The sequence below is a fragment of the Ambystoma mexicanum genome, chromosome 2q (assembly GCF_040938575.1).
Source record: "Ambystoma mexicanum isolate Mex_15411 chromosome 2q, UKY_AmexF1_1, whole genome shotgun sequence".
In the NCBI taxonomy this organism is placed as follows: Eukaryota; Metazoa; Chordata; class Amphibia; order Caudata; family Ambystomatidae; genus Ambystoma; species Ambystoma mexicanum.
The window spans coordinates 1,011,507,115-1,011,528,565 of record NC_090924.1 but is presented as its reverse complement, the minus strand read 5'-3'; the positions used below and the strand labels follow the sequence as shown (position 1 = coordinate 1,011,528,565).

At 44.0% G+C, this 21,451-nt stretch overlaps 1 protein-coding gene across 1 annotated transcript in view; it reads right to left on the bottom strand.

The window, feature by feature from the left end:
- Positions 1–21,451, bottom strand: part of LOC138569908 (macrophage mannose receptor 1-like) — a 745,141-nt gene that overhangs the window by 543,081 nt on the left and 180,609 nt on the right. Inside the window, exons 4-5 of the mRNA XM_069648337.1 lie at positions 14,074–14,235; positions 6,276–6,389 (exon numbers count right to left, since the gene is read on the bottom strand). Coding sequence (XP_069504438.1) covers positions 6,276–6,389; positions 14,074–14,235 — 276 coding nt within the window. The remainder of the gene's footprint in view (positions 1–6,275; positions 6,390–14,073; positions 14,236–21,451) is intronic.

Below are 21,451 nucleotides of genomic sequence, written 5' to 3'. Positions count from 1 at the left end.
CGCGTACACTCGGACCACGAATATGCATCCTGCTAAGTCAGCAGGAAGTAGTCAGAAGAAGAGACTGTGCGTAACAAATAAAAACACTGTTGAGTATGGCACAAGTGGCATGGCAATACCTCAGTGGAGAGTGAGGCTGCGGCATACCTATGTCAACACAACCGAAGATACAGGAGATGCAGGAGGTTAGGCTGCTCACATGGAATGTGATGAGTCTGGCACATCCGATAAAAGCAAGAAAGATACTAGCATATGCAAACCGGCATAAGATTGACATATTATTCCTACAAGAGACTCACGCCACCAAGAAAGTTACAGATGCATTTGCACGAAACTGGGGTCACATAAAAGCAGCGACAAACTACTCCTCGATGGTGAGAGGGGTCCTCACAATAGTACAAAAGAGAGTGAACTTCCATACGTCCATAATACTGGCCGACGAAGAGGGCCGCTATGTGATAATGTGGGGTCAGCTGAATAACGGGGAAGTCATATTGATCAATACGTATGGTCCAAACACAGACAGCCCCGAGTTCTATCTCTGCATTATGGAACTAATATCACCAATCGGTACAGCGAATGTGATCTGGGGCGGTGACCTCATCCTAACTATAGACCCAGAGATGGACCGGTCGGTGGGAAACCATAGACCAATCACCAAAGCGGCACTCACGCTTAAGCAGGCAATGATTACCTTACCCATGGCAGACATATGGAGGGAACTGCACCCCCTTGAACGGGACTATACATTTTACTCCGGGGTACATGGCACCAGCTCACAAATTGATTAATGGCTGTGCTCCCCCGAACTGAGGCCACAGATGGAACAGTGCTCAATCCTACCACACACAATGTCAGACCATTCCCCGGTTCTCCTGAGAATGTCGCCCAAGAACTTGGAACATACCAACCGCACATGGCGCATGCCACCAGAACTGCTGAAGGACGAATCGGTGATAGAAGCACTTAGAATAGAGATAGAGGATTTCTTTGGGCGCAAGGCCGGCACAGTACAAACCCTAAGTGCGGTGTGGGAGACGTTCAAGGTGTGGCTGAGAGGCTAGCTGATGGGGTATCATATGGAATCCTGAGGGAAATAACGAAAAAATTGTCACAAACAGAACAGGAATTGAAGGACCTTGAGGCTCAACAAACCATGCCCTCAGGGAAGGAGCAGCTGCAAAAAATACAAGAACATCTGGAAAAATTCAAGACGCTGGCAGAAAAAGAAGTTTTCTACATGACCCAAAGGCAAGGAAATATGGTGAAGGCAATAAGGCAAATAAGGCAATGGCAACCCTTATCAGAACTGAACAGGGATCAAGATATATTACCAGTATCCACAACGCGGAAGGGAATGTAAAGACGACTCCAAACTAAATAAACGAGGAGTTCCAACGATTCTACGCCAAACTATATGCAAATGCGGACACAATGACCCAGGGAGACCTCCTAACATATATGGACTCATTCCCATTACCTAAATTGGGGGACGAGGAACAATGCTAGATCTCCCGCTGACAGCCGAAGAAATCGAACAAGCCATCTTGGACCTCTATGCAGGTAAAGACCCTGGGTACAAGGTATTTAAAACTTAGCTGGCCCCGAGACTATTGGAAATCTGAGAGGAGGCACTCGAGAGGGGAAAGTTACCAGGCACAATGAGAGAAGCAATCGTAACAGTCCTCCTTAAGCCTCAAAAAACCCTGCAGGACCCTGCATCCTACCGGCCACTGTCATTAATAATCTCAGACGCAAATATTTATGCGAAGGCAATAGCAAATGGACTGCTTCCGCACATGAATAAATTAATCCACACAGATCAAACAGAGTTTATCCCAACCCGTTCAACGGCATTAAACCTACGGAGATTCTTTGCAATAGCATCACAGTTAGACCCGAAAGCTAAGGCAGCCGCCATTACTGAAAAAGCGTTTGACTCAGTATCATGGAACTACATGTTTGCAATACTAGACAAGCTGGGGTTTGGGCCAATATTCAAGAGTTATATCCGCATGTTGTACAAGAATCCTGTAGCAATGGTGAGAACTAACAGCACACTGCCCTCTCCATTTGAAATGGGTAGGGGCACCCATCAAGGCTGCCTGTTATCTCCTCTTATATCTGCGCTTACAATAGAGGGTATGGCCGCTAAGGTCAGGCATGAGCACATGTGGAGGGGTATTTGTATTAGAGGGAACCCCCAATTACTGTCCTTATATGCAGACGACACAATGGTGTACCTCAGATGTACAGAAGTACACCTGCCACTGACAATGCAAGAAATAAATACATTCTCTGTGTACTCCGGCTATAAAATTAACCAGACAAAATCAGAAATAATTCCACTCACTCCAGCCACCGAGCAATCCCCCTCCACAGCGTTATTCAAGTGGTCCCCCACAACAGCACGTACCTGGGAACAATAATGTCCACCGACAAGCAGACCCTTTACGCTAACAATTATAAGCCATACCTGAAACTCCTGGAACATAAACTTGCAGTTTGGAGTAGGCTGCCGATATCCATGTATGGCCGCGTGGCCCTGCTCAAGATGGTGGTAGTACCCAAATTATTATACATGTTTTGCGGGATACCCATTTGGCCAGGCAGGGACTTCTTTCAGAAGTTACAGAATCTAGCGGCCAACTTTGTATGGGCAAGGAAATCGGTGAGACTAAAATGGCCCAAGCTATGCGAGCGATATGAAACTGGTGGACTGACAGCCCCAGACTTCGTATTATACTTCCACGCAGCCCAGGCGCACTTTGCAAAATACTGGGGGGAAACGGCAGAAAAACACGCTCATGCGCGGGCTGAGAAATTCGCAGTAGCCCCAACTGATATTCAGGCGATGCCTTACACAACCAGGAAGGGCAATATAAAAGAAGTAGACCTGGTGATTTCTACGGTTCGCGTCTGGATAGCGCTCTTTACCAGAGTGGAATGTCAGAACCCATGTTGGCCATACACTCCCCTATGGCACCATCCCGACTTGGAGCCAACATTTGACACGGCCATGCAGCATAAGTGGGATCCGGACAAGGAAATTAAAATAGGAGGCCTATTCCCAGAGGGCAGTTTTGCAACACTAGACATAGTACACAACAAAGTGGGGAAGGGACTTGTCACCACTCTACAGTATTATAGACTAAAAGCTGCATGCAAAAAGAAATGCCCGTCTTTCCCTGTATCCCCCCCACTCCCCCCCCCCCCGATTCATGAATTCCTAACAGCGGTGTTATCTCAGGAGGGATTCACTGGCTCAGTGTCGAGCCTATATAAAGCGGCTCAGGACCACACCCCGTCAAGGAATATAATGAAATGTAGATGGGAACGAGACCTACAAACCGACATAGAAGACACCCAATGGTCCAGATACTGCCGGTACACCAAGGAGATATCTATTAACTCCAACTTCAGGTTAATTCAGTTTAAAATCCTAAACCAATTAATATAACTCCCAAGCAGATCTCCAAGTATGACCCTTCTGTTCCAACAACCTGCTCCAAATCCGGCATCCACAACGCAAACTCTATACACATGTACTGGGAATGTCCTCCAAGAAAGTCCTTTTGGGAAGTTATAGCTGGAAAAATAAGTGACATCACAGGGTTACAGATCCCAGCTCTCCCACATAAATATCTCCTGGCCGATATTGGAAAGGCTTCTGTAACAACTCGTAGATTCGTGGCTGTAGCAGGGGCAGTGGCAAAAAGAAATCCAAGGCAGCCCCCACAGTAGAGGCATGGCTGCGAGACTTATTGTATGTTCAAGGCATGGAAGAACGATATGTGAATAGTGTCAACTCTACCAGTAGACCAAAAGACATTTGGGCACCATTACGAACTTACCTCAGAGACATTCAAGGGGGGCAATCAGAAGACTCTGCATGAACTTTTCTAACAAATGTAAACAGAAACAAAAGACAATACCCACAAAACAAAAATAAAATAACTAAGTGTGGAATAGTACAACTGCATAGTATGGAGTTAGTATGCACGGTATGAATAATGTAAAGGTATGCGATCAATGGGTCGATGTTACTTTATTCTCTCTGAAAATGTTTTGTTACGATATGTACTGTACTCATCAGCAAAAATAAAGGTTTAAAAAAATCAATGGCTGGCTGGAGGGGCAGTAGTCTAGTCATCTTTAACGCTGCAAATTGTATCTGCAAATGAGGCAATTGCAGCCTACCCGCATTCCCAAAAAAAAAAAAAAAAACTGCTTCACACAGCCCCCTGCCCGTTGTTTTAAAAGGCTGTTATGGGGTTAAACCCACCCCAATGTGCGAGAGGAAATGGCAGAGGTCAGGGTCAAGAGCCAGTCGATCACCGAAAGAAACCCCAGCCCAGCCTATCGCAGTGGTAGGGGTTCCAAATAATGCCATATGTCAGACAGCAGGAAAGGCTTAAAGGCCTGACTTGAAGGCAATGCCTGGACCTCCCCTGCTGGCAGCCTGATCAAGTCGGCGTGTCAGGGGTGCAACGTGCAAATGTGTCTAGAGCTGGACCAGTGCTGAGCAGGCCCCAGCCAGGTATATCAGTGACAGGCAGTAAAGTGTTATTGTTTTAGCAGAGTCTGCTTCAGAGGGCAAACAGCCATAATTGATTTAGATTTAATTAGGAATGATTGTGACAGCTAAGGTGTATGTTTTAGTTCAAGAAACTTCGCGGTAAGAGCGCGATAGAAATAAACTAAATACAAATATCAATATCCAAAGAACTTTATCTGAGGCAAGATGCCAATTTCAGCACAGATGACAACCAATCATTTTAAATACTGTAGCATGCTTCTGTGCTCTGCAAAGGATTAATAGCAGTCTCAAACACGCAAAGCAGACTGCCGCTGCTGGTATGGCCGAGGGGCTGCAACAGAGCTGCGAGCTCATTTTCAATGAGCATTGAATGCAAATGAAAGGCCTAAACAACTTGGTACGGCTTTTACATCTTTCATTCATGTGATAGCTACTTTTGATGCATTTGTTTTGCAAAGAGGAGGTGGGGCGGATCATAATTTATGATTCCGCTTCTGCCTTCCTCTCTGCCATGCAAATACACTGGCATTTGCGCCAACATGCATTTTCATGCCGGCTCGCTTTCCATTGAGTTAGACACCTTTTGACTACCGCCAAAAGCGAGCGGACTCCATAGGAATCCATTGTTAACGCTGCTTGCCATGGGCACAAGGCAGGTGACGTTTACTCAATTTGCCCGACGGGGTGCCAAAAGGGCACCATTCAAGCGTCTATGCTACCTTTTTCCACTTCCAGTTTGCACTGCATTATGCTCAAGGGCAAAATTCGGCAGTGGGCACCTGTGCAATGGAATGCCTGTGTTAATGTGCCTTTCTGGGGATAAAGTTTCATGAGACCTCAGTATGAAGGTTTTTCTTTTGAAATTATATTTACTGTTAAACAGTTAAACTGTTTAGCAAGTTGCATCTGGTGGCATGTCACTTTTTTAAGCATTATTTGTAATATACATGTAACATGCATACATACGGAAAAGAGGACAACAGTAGCTATGGTTGAACTGAAATGCAGTGGCCGTTTTTAAAAATGTAAGGCTTTGAGAGTCTTCAAATTAATGTTCATTAATCCTCAAAAAGAAATTATTTTCTTGGATTATTATTTAAACTGTACACCAATTAAGACTTTCATTCATCTCCATATGGTAGCCTGCAACCTTTTAAAAATGTTCAATTTTGCGTTTGATGTGGATAGAAATAGAAAAGGGGCTATAGTCGTCTTGGTTTAACTGAAATGTGGTGGCCAGCTTGGGAAAGGGGGATTTCTTCTCTTTTTATGAAGCCTGAAAATGCATTTTTCATAAAGCCTCATCATAAAGTCTTCATTTGTCCTTATTTTAATTGTGAAACAGATGGACCGTTTGTTGACTAGCAGGGGATTGTTTTTGCTCTTCTTTATGCATTTACTGTTCCATGCAATGGCTGTTAGAAAGCAACATAAATATGAACTCCCTATGCAAAATGGCGTCTTAGATTGCCGTTGAAGTGTTCAATAACTTCTTCCACTTCTAGTGTCCCACATAGTCAGAGCATGTTCTATAGCATGCAGGGTCTGATGGTCGAATATTTTTTTTACCAACTCACTAAAAGTGGCAATGTTGCAGCAAAACCTCTGTGATTGCAGGTCAATGAACATTCGTTTAGCAATGTATGCAAACATTATCTGTTTTTATTTATGATGATGTTGTCAAAGCTGCATTTCCTAGTAGAGCGATTTAATTTAATCATACGTTTGAACCTACCTGGGGCCCAGTTTAAGTATCTGAATGGACTGCTACCGCTCCATTGCCATCCACTGTTGAAATTTAAGCTGTTAAGTCCGATCCACAGTGGAGTATCAAAGTTGTTTGTTAGGCCTGAAAAATGAAGGATACAATAAGACATTTCCTGAGCATCATCTTGAAGTACATACAACCTTTAATGAAGGGCGTGTCTTAGTAAATTGTTGAAACCTTTTGAACAACATCAACTTTGGGAATGCTAATGGTAAAGGAAATTGATAGTCTTGCAAACATATATCATAAAAGAAACTTCACCTCTGCTTAAGATGCCTATAACAGAGGACTAATGATATTACCACAATCAGTCTTAATGTGCTCTTTTGACATTAGCCTCAGCACTGGGAGAGCATGATGGTGGTAAATTAGTTAATGTGCATTGCATCATTACATCACTTTACATTACAGTAGTCACTGAGAAACGTATCTCAAACGGAAAAACATAGAATATTAAGCTGTTATTACACCTTTGCTATACACCAATTTTGTGTTCCTCTTGTGTATCAATAAGTGTCAACTTTTAAAACTACTGAGTAGTCCTATTAAGTAGCCATTTTATTTTGGTGTTTCAAAACTGTCATTAAAACCAAAAAAGGCTGTGCGTCATGTAAAGAAACAAATATAAAACCTATTTGCAAAGGTCAATCAATATCATTAAATAAGTTAATTTCAAGGAATTACGCCTATTGAAGATTTTTTAGAAAATAAAAACAAATGAATTGCAGCATAGAGTCAAAAAAAGGTGAAAGGACACGTTTCTGTTTGCTACCATCAGTTCTCAGTTCAGTGCAGTCCAAGTATGCAAAGCACAATATTTTAGTGAAGACTAAATTCATACAATTTAATAAAAACTTCAAATTTAATGTGCATACATATTTAATATTTACACCTCAAAAATGTTGATGAATATTATTTTTGTTTTGCCTTGTATTGCATTTTTAGATTGACAAAAGTACATAAAGAAACCTATGTAGTTAGCATTTTAACATACCTTTTGTGGTTTCCTGACAGAAAACTATTATGGAACACTTTTAGCAACATTCTGGGTCATGTTCTTACAGTAAAATGTGTGCTATTTGAAAAACGGCATGTTTTTTCTGTCTAGAATATTTACCTCATGCAACAGTCTGTGGGAACACCAAATGCGGTAAATACCATATGATTAGCAATATGAATACTAGAGAGGAATTCCTCCAATTTGTACCTTGTACAAAAAGATACAGGGCCTCATTACATGGTAGGTGGAAACCATGGCGCTATTAGCGCCATGGTTGCCGCCGGTATTTTACCGTGTCCGCCTTGGTGGATGGCGGAATTACCGCCCTACTCCAAGGTGAGCGGGGGCGGTAATTTCCCATTCACCAAGGCCCTTCCCCATTCCCATTTTTGCCCCCACAGGGCATAATGGGAATGGGGAAGGCGCTAATTACGGTACCGAAATTGCGGTACCGTAATTAGCACCAAGGTCCCTTTGCGGGTTGGTTTTTTAACGCCTGCTAAAAGCAGGCGTTAAAGTACCAACCTGCAAAGGGACCTCGTAATAAGGCGGTAAGGGTTAACGGTCATTGGTACCCTTACCGGTGACCGTTAACCCTTACCGCCTACCGTGTAATGAGGCCCACAGAGAGGTAATCATTTTAAAACCACTCGAGCACTGGAGAAACATGTCCTTGGACTGAAGAGATGCGCTTTTGAACAGTAACTTGCAATTGAAATATAATTTTGTACGCAGTAAGAAAAAATTATACTGAGTAAAAACACCAGTGCTTTTATTATGAAAAACCTTTGCTTAATAGAATACAATGGGCCTCATTACGATTGTGGCGGTACAATGAAAACGGTAGTGCTGCCGGTGCCGTTGTCACTGTACCGCCACATTACGAGATCTGCTCGCGGGTGCGGCTCTGCACACCTGGTCAGACCAGGCATGCAGAGCGGCACCCGCGAGCAGAACTGGATGGTAGCAACGGTACCGTTAGGAACGGTACCACTGCTACCATCCTCCCCATTCCCATTGAGCCCTATTGGGGCTCAAATGGGAATGGGGACGTACCGGCTCCGGCTCCTGCGCAAGGGGAATTACCGGGCCCGCCGATGTCGGAATGGCCCGGTGATTCCCGATTCGCGGGAGCCGGAGCCAGACCCGAGTTTGGGAGTAGCCATGCCCTTATACCTCCAACCTTGTAATGAGGCCCAATGTCTGCAAGCTATTATATTCAAAACGTTCTTGGATTTGAATTTGTTACCTGGCTTTTAGTCTGGTGGTAACAGAGAGCCGGAGGGTACTGAGGGTGTACAACCCAATTCAAGATGTACTAGTAGTCAATACATTGACCAATATTTTTTTGTCTACATGACCTCAACAAAGATCATGGATGTAACATATGATCATTAAGTTGGAGGAAATCATTTTGGAGGAATTGGAGGAACATGTCAGAGGTGCAGATTCTACCTTGAAGAGCTGGGTGTTGCTGAAGATGACAAATTGATCTGAACCACCAGGAGGTTCAGGGAGGATTAAGGGAGGTAAGACAACAATGGGCTTCTTTGTGATCAAAGTGGACCATCCGGCATGGAATTGATTCATATAATGTATCCCATCTAACAGATGCAGGAGTACACCCTGCCTGTGCAATCGGCCATACCAACGTAAATCTAAGAGTGACATTGTTTATAGCACTCTTTTGATGGGACCATCTGTCTACATTTATGCATTGCTTCTAATTTCAGAAACATGAAAAAACATATTTGCCAAAAAAAGTTGTTATTTTTCTATTATTGCACCACCATGTTTAAAATGGGCTCTCTCACGCAACATGACATTGTTCATGATAAGTCATGAAACCCACGGATCTGTTAATTTGTCTTTTTCTATTTTCTTTAAATCTTGATCAGCTTAATTTCCCATATTTACCAGGTACCATGCCATGAGAAATGCCTTCATTATTTTAGATGTCTGTGAAGGATTGCCATCTGGCAAGTGTAAAGAAGCCATGGATTATTTGATTTTTATTATCTATAACATGATGCAGGAAATCCATCTCAGAACGGGTGGTCTGCTAAACAGACCCCCTTTCTTCAAGCTCCATGCCAACAGCATTGTGTATACCTGTGCTCAGCTGCATCAGTCTCTCTGATCTGCAGTCCTTCTCCTGTGGCACAGAGAAGGTTCAGAGATCACAGATGCCCCGGTTGACAGCTGGAGAGGTTGCATTTAAGTCTACACCACTGTTCCAAAACCAGCACCTAGTGGAAGGATACTCTGGAAATATAAACAAATAAGTGGGTGTTGGTATGGTGGCTGATGGTTCACACAGTTATTACAAGCCACATCTGATTTGTAGCATACCAGGGGCAGCACTATGAGCTCTTGTCAGCTATTAGAGGCCACGTGGATTCCAGGCACCAGCCTGCCGGCATTCCGTTGAACGGAGCAAATGACAGGATGCCTGCCTCCGCTGACCATTTTGGAGGTTGGATAACTCCAAGGAAATGTTTATGATCCTAAAATAATTTGAAAAACCTAACATGTCTCCTGCAGTAACTGTTGTGAAGGATAATAAATGGTGCATTAAGATCCAAAAGGCCATGTTTGAGAAGATTGATAATCGCGGACTCCTAGCACATGAAAAAGCAGCTGCACTTCCTCCTGCTGAGATTTGACCTCCCCCATCTACCAGTACACCGCTCTATGAGTTTGGAGAGTTGTTTTATGAAGATTTTTGGGTGTCCTTAAACCCACAAACTACTTTTGTTAATCTATCTTTTCATTCAGCCCAGGGTCTGGCATATATTAAAAAAGCATTGATTACTCCTTTAATTAGAAAACCAAACCCACTCTGGATCTTATTGTAGCCTCTAACTTCTTTTGAAAATATTGTACTGGGTAGCTTACCTTCAAATGAAAGCCCATCTTGATGCACACAACCTACTTGCAGCTAAACAATCTAGCTTTCAGGCTTCTCAAAGCACTGAGACAGCTTTATGATATTTTAAAGCTAATCTGCTTGGCAATACAGACAAGGGGTGTATTTTCCTTCTGATTTAATTGGACTTATCTTGCGCTTTCGATTGGGTGGATTGTTTTAATAGAATTCGTGCTCAGGCCTTTTTTATCAGACTCTGCTGACTTGTGGATCTTATCCTTTTATCTGAGAGAGAGGCCAGAGTATTTTATGGTGATGTGGCAGCCAACTCTGTGCCCTTGTCATGTGGTGTTACTCAAAGGTTGTGTCTTTCAAATACATTTTTCAATATATTTGTAAAACCACTGTTTGACTTACTGGACAAGATTTGACTCACAAGTAATGTTTAAATTGTCAAGTATGATGAAGTGATGAAGATATTTTGAGGATTAACGTTGTCCTCAATATTGTACAGAGTGGGATGGCCCATAATGGTCTCACTCTAAATCAGGCTAAAACAGAGTTATTGCTGGTTGGTTCTCAACCTAGACTTAATAGTCTCTTGACAGAATAAAAAAAATGCAACATCGCCGGTTGTGAGGTTGAGGTTGTTTCTAAAGTCAAAACACTTGTGGTTTATCTTGACTCATCCCTTTCCATGAAAGATCACTTCAACTCTACTCAAACTGTGCTATATTAGCTACAGCGATAATTGGGGAAAGAATAGACTATTGCGGTAACCTTCTGTCAGGTATCTCACAATGTAGTCTCTCCAAGCTACACATGGCCCAAAACTATTCTGTTAGGATAATAGCAGGCCGGAATAGAAGGGACCATATCACTGCTGCAAGGAAAGCACTACAACGGCTCCTGGTCAAGGAGCGTACGCAATTGTGGCTGCACTCACTTATTTATAATTGCCTTTTTGGCAAGTCCCCCGCCTATCTGAAACAAAGATTGAATATTTATCAGAAAAGGTGGGTACTCAGATCGAATACCAGCAATTTGCCTTTGATATCTTGTGCCAATCTTGAGTGAGCAGAAAATGCTCCTTTGATTTTCTTGCCACCAAATTGTGGAACACACTGCCTGTTTCCGTATGGTTTGACACCACTCTCAATGTTTTTAATAAAAAACTGAAAACCTTTGCTGCTACTGTTTTGCATTTCAATCGTTGTATTAGCTTTATTGTTGCTTTTGTTTTATGTGACTTTATTCTGCTCCTCCTCTCTAACAAAGGCCTGCCTCACAATAGGGCTTGCTCATGAAAGGGCCTTTGAAGTGCAGGGCTAGAAAAGGGGATAGGGGTTTAGTCATTATGCCGAGCAGTGCACAAAAGAGGAAGGATTTGTTCATGTTCATTTCATGAGGGATTATCTTTCCTTCCTTTCCCCTACACTTCCTGCACTGCAAAGCGCCTTGGGTATGATGCTAAAAGGTACAAGCCACTAATGACCCTAACAAGGACTGGACATCTTAAAGCAGGCTTGCTCTGAACCAATTCCATGTGGTTTCTACCTCTATAATGTAGGGATATTCCCCCCATTTCTTTGATTCATTCCAAGATTTCAAGATTAATTCATCTGGACCTAATTTGAGAGAGCAGCCCTTTCCAAAGTCCTCCACTGGTGAGGTTCCAAGGCAAAGACAAGCTCTGTGCCCTACCCATACCCATTCCCAGGGCACATTGGGAGTAAACTGCTGCTGGAGAAAGACCTGCCTATCTTCCGGCTACACTGGTAGTCAGGGCCTCACTGAAGGTGAAGGACTCATCTTGTCCCTGAGCCCCTAGATTGGAAACTGATGAGGCAAAGCAGCTGGTCTCATGCATTCATCTCATTAAACCGCATCAAACTATTGTTGACCGCATAAAATAACATTCAAACCAACACAACTCACGGTGCTTTGTTTAGCATTTCTTCGAAAATATTTAAACTGCTGTTGCTTCTCCTCAAACCAGTTTGCTGCCACACTGCACAAGCTGAATGTGTTGATTGCCTCAGCTCGAACAAGAAGCTCACCGCTGCCTCAACAGCACCTCGAAACCACTGGCATCTTTGTTATCGATCCGAAGATCAACCATCGAACCGACCCTCATAGCCTCATTTACCCACATCTTCCAAATGCTGCATCAAACTTCCTCTCAAACCTGACTTAGCACCTGCTCCTCATCTGCATCAACATGTTTTGCTGCATCTGAACCTGGTTTGACTGGTTAGCACATTGTTAAAAAGCCTGTTACGTCCCTGTCGAACAACCAATAACTGATTGAGTTACCTTTGAAAAGCCCCAGCCCTCTTGGTCGACTTGCGACACAGTAGAGACTGCTAAGCCACCACCTTTCAACCAAAGACATATCCTTTTAGACATCATTTAAATTATTTAATGCCTTTTCCTCGCTGCAAATTATCCAAAGTGCTTGCACCATTACATTCTCCATTTCTTTGTCTAACTCTACAGGGGTGGGATCATGTTTGTGTTTTGTAGTACAGTTTTTATTGCATATAGGTGTGTTTAGTGGAAGTATATCTTCTTATAAAGCCTTGGTTAGACATTCCTTTATTTTGGACTGTTTCACTATTGCTGTTTGGGTTGCTATTGTCTCACATTCACACCCCTCTTAAAAGTATAGCCTGCCCTTTGCCTACGTTACCACAAAAGCCAAAGCAGGTATATCGTTTGACTGTGCCTGCTTCATCGTTATGATTGGGATCACTGTTATTTTGTAGAAGTGTGAGGGCTGAGTAGGCTGTCTAGCCATTACTCATCCTTCTACTCCTGTCGGGCAGTTGTCATTTCCTCACCTTGATCAACATGTCGTCCTTGATATCCTTTTGGACAGTTTCAGATCTGTAACTACTGTGATGCATCTAATCTGTCAGTGCTTTCTCTCTTTGTCCCATGATGAAAGTAAATGGCCTGGCTAATACTTATTTTCCAAACCTGCACTTTGGCCGTTTGGATGCCTTTGGAGGTTTTCCTTGACTCTTTCTTTATGCAATATCTACCTCAGATCCTTCTAGTGTTGCAACCCTTTATATATGACCAATTACAGTCATGCGTCTACAAATGTAAATTGCTTTTTAAAAATGTGTAGCTCATTGTCTGACATTTTATTGTCTTTAATGTCTCAAAGTGATTTAGATGAATTGAACTTGGAATGAAAGTTAGAATTTAGCAATAGTGTTTTCAAGCATCTTTCTCTGTAATGTACCTAGCTTCCGTAGGTCAACTTGACTGTGTACGCTACCAGGAACAGCCTTGTATTGGTACCATCCTTCATTAACTCATGGCTGGATTACTGCGAGAATATAACAGCCAAACCCCCGTTAGAAGTTCGTTTTTCATCTGGTTTAAGATGCTGCAGAACTACTGGAAAACCAAAAACTTGAAAGCCAGTCTCTGTCTGATTACATAGTTTCCTGAGACTGCTTGTGACCGTTAGGATGAAGCCCATGGCTTTTTAGTTGACCCATCTGCCTTGCCAAAGTTGGTGTTTGTTGACACAGATATATCATGACCTAAATGTGAGATTTCGACCAAAAAGATACTCATTTTAGTTTTTGGGCCACACTCTTAGGAATGGATTTCTTTAACAGGTAAGAACGTGTCTATACTAGTGCACATTACGTCACACATGCTCTGTGTACCAGAAGACAGTCATCTTTCTTTCATTTATTCCTTAATGTGTTCATGGATTAGTGAATTCAATAGTTCATGTATTCTTATATTCATTCCCCTATTAACCTATTCATTAATGGATTATTTGCAATTCATCCGTCATGAGTTTGGAGTTGCTGGTGGATACCCCTGTGGGAAAGAAAGCGTATGTTAAGGCCTTTAGTCTGCTCCCTTACCTGCAATATATGTTTGCTCATGTATCTCTGTGATACTCATCAATTCTGCATTTTGTTGTTGACAGCTGATCCTTGCCTGGTACCACGCAAGTGCTGATTGGGAGTTGATTTGATAGTGCACACCAGTAGACAGGTCCATACTCCACCAGTTATCAATGTTAGCTGTAAGAACAGGTAAAGAAAGATGTATACTGTATTGATTATTCTTAGGAAAAAAAGACTTCAGCTATGAAAAGGTGTCACACTGCTTGCTGCAAAGCACAATGGCGTCCATTACCAGAAGCTAAAAGTAGTTGGTGAGGATCTAATTAAGTACAGGTAACCATAAAGGCAAATAAAAACAATGTACAAAAAATACAAGGAAAGCAACCTCGAAGCAGTAGTAAAAACCTGAACAGGCAATAAAGTAAATACATAGTGCACATTACAAGTACATGATAATATTCTACTTTCAGCGAGGGAGTGGCAAGTGTGGTTAGTGGGTAAGAGAGCACGCTTTAACCAACATTCTTTCCTCTAATTCTAAGTGCTGTCTTAATGCAGCATTCATCGACCCTTGCCACCGAAAAATCTATTATTTGTTTATGGTATATGAGGGCTGCAATTCACCATGAGAGTGCCAGGGGACCACTCCGGTGGTGATAGTGCACGGTACAAATACCCTTTAACATTAACATCTGATTTCTGTGCCATCAGAAGGGAGAGATGAGCCACATACCAAATCTGATCGCATTTAGGGCACGTGAACATTATGTGAATTTCTCTTTTTTTCTGAAGCCAAGCAAAGCGGACAAATAGGAACGTCATCTTTATCCTTTATAAAGCCTCTGCTTTTCCAAACGGAAGGATCACAAATGTAGATCTCATAAGCCAGTGGGCCTCATTACGACTTTGGGGGTAGCCATGGCGCTATTGGCGCCATGGCTGCCTCCAAAATCGGGTCCGCGTTCCCCGAATGGGGAATTACCGGGCCATTCCAAGTTTGGAGGGCCCGGTAATTCCTCCTTCAGGGAACCCGGGCCCGGACCTTCCCCATTCCCATTTGAGCCCCCATAGGGAATGGGTGCGGGGGCTAACAACGGGCCGATTACGACTGGCCAGTTGTTAGCTCCCTGGTCCCAGAGGGGGACCCACTCTGGACGTCTGGTAAAACCAGACGTCCAGTGCGGGTCCCGCGAGGGGACCTCGTAATTGTGCAGAATGGGTTTAACGGTGCTGGTACCATTACCGGCGCCGTTAAACACATTCTGCAATAGTTGTAATTAGGCCCAGTTTCTAGTTTTGTTATGTTATTAGTATTTGTACTGCACACTGATGCCACTTTCATGGTCTCCAGATGCTCTGGCCGATCTGGAAGAGGGTAGATAGTGTTGGTTAGTTGAGAGGAGAGGGAAATGGAAGACTGTCGTGCTTTTGTGATGAGGTTGCAGATCGGAAGCACCTTGAGCTCTGCCTGCTTGTAAGCTGTCTAGATGTGAGGGTGGCAGACTCTGTTACCCGCACCCGATTACCTTGCACCCGAGCATATGAGGTGATAGCATAATGCATGCGCTTGGTTAGTAGTTGTTGCTGGGAATCAAACATCTACACGTTGCTTCAATATTCTTGTTTAAACATGTATTCAGGGTTATTTAACCCATTTACTCTACAAGTGTGGCATGCCTAAAAAGTGCAGAGAAATATAATTTATGAAGGAAATGTGGTGAGTTTAGGAGTTCCCTGTTTAAGGTTTCAACGAGGTGAGCCCTGTTCTAAATTATACATGGGGTAAAGTATCACTTACCGTCCAGTAGAAGAATATTGTAAGTCAACAAGAAGTTTGACTAAATAGATGAAGGGCAAGTTCCTTTATAAGGTCACGGAACACGAACGTGACTTGCATTATCCTATTTATGTATGGTAGTGTAACGCTCACCTGATTCCCGTAGAGGCGCCGGTCTTGACTGGGCGTATACCGTATCTTCAAAGGTGATGTGTAACACACGGCTGGCTCTTTGGGCTGGACCTCTGTGCACTGTATGTCTGACTCGAAGGGTAAGATGTCTGCAGATAGAAAATATGGGATTAAGGAACTGGGTTATTGAATGTCTCTCTCTTCTTCCCTTTCTCTTCTCCTGTAGAACCCCAAAGGTTAACGCTCTCACCTTAGGTAAGTGAACGCCGTGCTCTCCATCTGCCTCGGGGCAGGGTGCTGTAACCAGTTTCTTTACTGGATAAGGGGAGCAGGCCTCTTGACTTCAGAGGACTGCTGTCCGTCGTTTACTGCACGAACGGTAAGTTTCGAGTGATTCTAATGTCTTTAAAGTCTTTAGTAATGATGTTTCTTGTTTTGCACGGTTCCGGCAATGGCGGATGACGGGCTGAAGTGAGTTGGAGATGGAGCCATTGTGATGAGTAGAAGCGCCTGGAAGCACGTAAGTAAGTGCTTGTTGCCTGCTTCACGATGCGCTCTAACTGTCTTTTTATTTTGCAGGTACAAGTTCGGAGCGGCTGCAGGGTGCCGGAATACCCACTGGGTTAGTTGTGGAAAGGAGTAATGGCACGTGAGTATTAAAGTTCCCCAATGTCTTTAAACGCACCTTGTTTTGTCTTTCAGATGCGGGATGCAGCGCCGAAGGCCTCCGGAGCGTGCGAAGAGTTGGTAAGCTTTTGTCTTTCAGATGCCGGAATGCAGTGTGAAGACCTCCGGAGCGCACGAAGAGTAGGTAAGCCTTTGTCTTTCAGATGCCGGAATGCAGCGCGAGGCGTTGGTGACAGCCGATGGACCAGGTAAGTGAAGAGCTGTCACTGAAGACCGTAATGCTAACCTGTTCTTTCTTGTCTTTACAGGTGTTGCTGAAGACTGGATTCAGGATGGTAAGCCTTTTTCCTTAGGCCCAGGATCAGATGCAGAAGACACGATGAGCGTTCTGCTGCAGAGGATGCAGAATAACGCAAAGCAAGATTCATCCATCGGGTGTGGTTTAAATAGCCTCCTGTAGTGCTTAGGTGTCTCCTTCCACAGCCACGCCTAGGTAAGAAAAGAGTTCCTGCTTTCCAGAAGAGTTCCAGTGTTCTGAATCTAGGGAGTGGCTCCTGCCCCACCCAACAGGAAAAGTAGTTCCAAACAGAAGAGGATCAGAGGCTCAACTGGCAGGCAAGTAAGCAGCATGGTCTGCTGCAGATAAGTCCACCCAAGCATTATGAGCCCGGCGCTTCCAGCGCTGGGACTGGGCATATTTATGAGCCTGGTGCCACTGGCGCCAGGACTGGGTCCAAAAGGTCCCAATTGGGACTGGTTGGCACTCGGAACCTGGGTAATGGATCTGCTTCCAAGGGAGTTGGGAAAACCCTGACCTTTTGGAAGCAGAGATCATGACAGTACCCCCCCTCAAGGCCCCTCCCAAACCGGGCTTCTCCGGGGGTTTTGGCTTGTCAGGAAATGTTCGGTGAAATCTTTTGATTAGGCGAGGAGCGTGGACATATTCAGCAGGTTCCCAGGATCTCTCTTGGGGGCCGTAGCCTTTCCAGTCAATTAGGTAAAATAGTTTAGATTTGGAGATCTTGGAGTCCAGAATGCTTTTGACTTCAAACTCGAGTTCTCCATCAACTAGGATAGGTTTTGGAGATTTAGTTAGTCGGGTTTGAGGTTGCACGGGTTTTAATAGAGAGACGTGGAAGACCGGATGTATCTTCCTGTGCGGGGGCAAGTCCAACTTGACCGCTACTGGGTTTACTATGGTAGTGATGGAATAGGGACCAAGGTATCTTGGGTTGAATGTGCGTGGCCCTTTTAGAGGTAGATATTTGGTGGATAACCAGACTTGATCCCCTACTTGATATTGAGGGGCTTCCTTCATATGTTGATCTGCTCCTTTCTTGTATTGTTCTTTAGCCCTTTGGAGGTGAGAAACAGCTTCCTTAAAGGCTTGGGTGATTGTAGAATGCAGGCAGTCTACTGCTGGTGTTTCAAGATCTTGGAGGGGATCCAACTCCGAGGTTCGAGGGTGACTGCCGTACAAAAGAAAAAACGGGGTTTTCCCAGTTCCCGAATGGACAGAGTTATTGTAGGCATATTCGGCTATCCAAAGGATGTCTTTCCAAGTTTTTTCAGTTTGTTGCAGCATGCAGCGTAAATACTGTTCCAGAGTTTGATTGGTCCTCTCGGTTTGTCCGTCGGTCTGAGGGTGGTGACTGGTCGATAGTCTCACATCAATTTGAGCCGACCGACAGCAACTTCGCCAAAAATGAGAAATAAATTGACTACCTCGATCCGAAATTAGAATCGAAGGAAAACCGTGCAGTCGGACGATGTTTTCGAGAAATTCTCGGGCCAGAGTTGCTGCTGTTGGCAAGCCTTTGAGCGGAATGAAATGCGCCATCTTGGAGAATAAGTCCACGATTACTAGAATCGTATTGTATCCGGAGCATGGAGGTAGATCGGTGATGAAGTCCATAGAAAGCGTATGCCAAGGGCGAGGTGGGATGTCAATAGGGCGTAAGAGGCCTGCTGGTCTTTCCTTTTGACTCTTGTTTTGGGCGCATACGCCACAGGACATTATAAAGTCTCTGATATCTTTTTTCCAAGACGGCCACCAGAAGTAGCGCTTGATCTTTTCTGAGGTCTTGGCCATACTGGGATGTCCTTCCATTAAAGAATCGTGATAACAAGAGATTAATTTTTTCTGTAAATCTGTGCTGGGTAGGTATAATCGTTCTTGGAAATACAATAAGTTGTCCTTTACTGCAAAGTCCTTTCCCTGCAGATGCCAATTCTGTATGTCTGCTGGAGTTACAAGTTGCCTGGCTTTATCCTTAACTTCCTCTATGGATTCTGTGGCGATTACACCCAGAATTCTTTGTTCGGGAATGATTAGTACAGGTTTAGGGTTGATCAAGTGTTCTTCCACTCCCATCCGAGAAAGGGCATCAGCTTTACCGTTCTTTGTACCAGGTCGATAGGTAATTATGAAGTCAAACTCGGCAAAGAATAATGCCCAACGGAGTTGTCTAGAGGATTGGGCTTTTGCGGTTTTCAAATATTGCAGGTTTCGGTGATCCGTAATCACAGTAACGGTGTGGACCCCAGCAGATAATGCCGCCAAGCCTTAAAGGCAGACTTAATAGCCAGAAGTTCCTTGTCAGTAATCGTGTAATTGATTTCAGGAGGCGAGAATTTGCGGGACCAAAATGCCACGGGATGCAACTGATTGGTTACCGGGTACTTTTGTGATAGAACTGCCCCCATGGCAAGGCTTGAAGCATCAGTTTCCACGATGTAGGGGAGTTCGGGGCGAGGGTGTTTTAAGATTGGTGCAGAGATAAATTTAGTCTTCAAATCCTGGAAAGCTTGTTCCGCCTTGGTAGACCATTCAAAACGTTTGTTTTTCTTTAACAAGGCAGTGATGGGCTGGACTATTCGAGAGAATTCGGGGATAAACCTGCCGTAAAAATTAGCGAAGCCTAACATGCTTTGCACACCTTTTACGGAGGATGGTGATGGCCATTTGAGAACTGCATCGACCTTCTTTGAATCCATACGCACTCCGCCAGGTGATAATATGAATCCCAAGAATTCAACTTCAGTCACGTTGAAAACACATTTTTCCAACTTAGCGAAAAGTTTGTGTTGACGCAATCTTTCGAGGACCATTTTCACGTGTTTCCGATGTTCAGATTCCGATGAAGAATAAACGAGGATGTCGTCAATGTAAACAACAACACACACATCTATGAGCTCTCTGAGGACATCCTTCATAAAATATTGAAAGGCGGCCGGGGCATTGCAAAGTTCGAAGGGCATGACCTGATATTCAAATAGCCCATACTTGGTGCGGAAGGCCGTCTTCCATTCATCGCCCTCTTTTACTCGTACCAAGTGGTAAGCTCCTCTAAGATCCAGCTTTGTATATATGCATGCTTTTCTGACTTGGTCCAGGAGTTCAGGGATCAAAGGTAACGGATATCTATTCTTAACAGTGATCTGGTTCAGGGAGCGATAATCTATACAAGTTCTAAGGTCTCCTTCCTTTTTTGGAACGAAGAACAAAGCTGAAGAAGCAGGGGACTTGGAAGGACGAATAAACCCATTTGCCAGGTATTGATCCAGGTATTGTCGAAGGTGAAGGTTCTCAGGCTCGGTGAGGGCATAAATTCTACTACAAGGAGGAGTAGATCCAGGTATCAGGTCTATCTGGCAGTCATAAGACCTATGAGGAGGTAGAGAGTTAGCCTGATCCTTCCGGAAAACATCTTGGTATTCTAGGTATTCGGGAGGTAACTGGGGATTCTCTGAAGAAATTGCTGCCAGTGCAACACCAGGTGGAGGGTGACAAGTAGAGACACATTCTGGAAAATGGACCGTTCTTGCTCGCCAATCGATCAGAGGATTGTGTTTCTCTAACCAAGGTATTCCTAGAATAATCTGAAACTGAGGGGCCTTGATCACATCGAACACGATCTTCTCATGGTGTCCATCTTGACTTACTAGCGTCACCTCTTGAGTGGTATGCGTTACTGGCCCGGAGGCTATCTCCGTACCATCCACCGTAGTAATGACGTCCTTTACAGCCTTGGGACAAAGAGTTAGATTCATCCTCAAAACCATTTCATGATCCACATAATTGCCGATGGCACCGCTTTCGACGTAAGCTTCAATTGCATGTAATCGATCCGGATTATCAGGGCTAATGAGGACCATAGGTATCACGAAATGCGAGGTCACGGAACTGGTTTTCACGCTCGGCAAGAGGACCTCTATTCTTGTTGGGCGAGGTCGTTTCCCTGCTCAGAGTTTGTAACTTTGGTAACTGCAGCTCCTACTGCCTTCTTGGCAGGTTTCACCGGACAGTCTCGAAGAAAGTGCCCTGAGTTTCCGCAATAGAGGCATAATTGCAACTGTTTTCTCCTTTCCCGCTCCTTTTGTGTTAGAGGACCTTTCAGGCCCCCTATTTGCATGGGTTCCCCGGAGTCTACTCCTTTGGAAGGAGTTGGCAGTTTGGAAAATACTCGAGCATCAAACTTGGAATGATCGGCCTTCCTGTTCTGCAGTCTGTGATCTATTTGAATGACTAAGTCTATATAGTCCGAACAATCTTGTGGGGGATTCACTACTTGGGCTAACACATCTTTGAGCTCTCCACGTAGACCTCTATAAAACAGCTTAATCCTTTTGTCCTCAGGCCATTGAGTTTCCACTATCAGTCTGTTGAAAGACGCAATATAAGCCAAAAGGTCTTGATTACCTTGACGCAACGAAAGAAGCTCATTGTCCAAGGCCTGCCCCTGTGAATGTCTTGCGAACAGTTTTTCCATACTGAGCTGAAAAGCTTGAAAATCATGGAGGACCGGATCATCTTGATTTACTAGAGGGATCAACCAGTCTGCCGCATTGCCACTA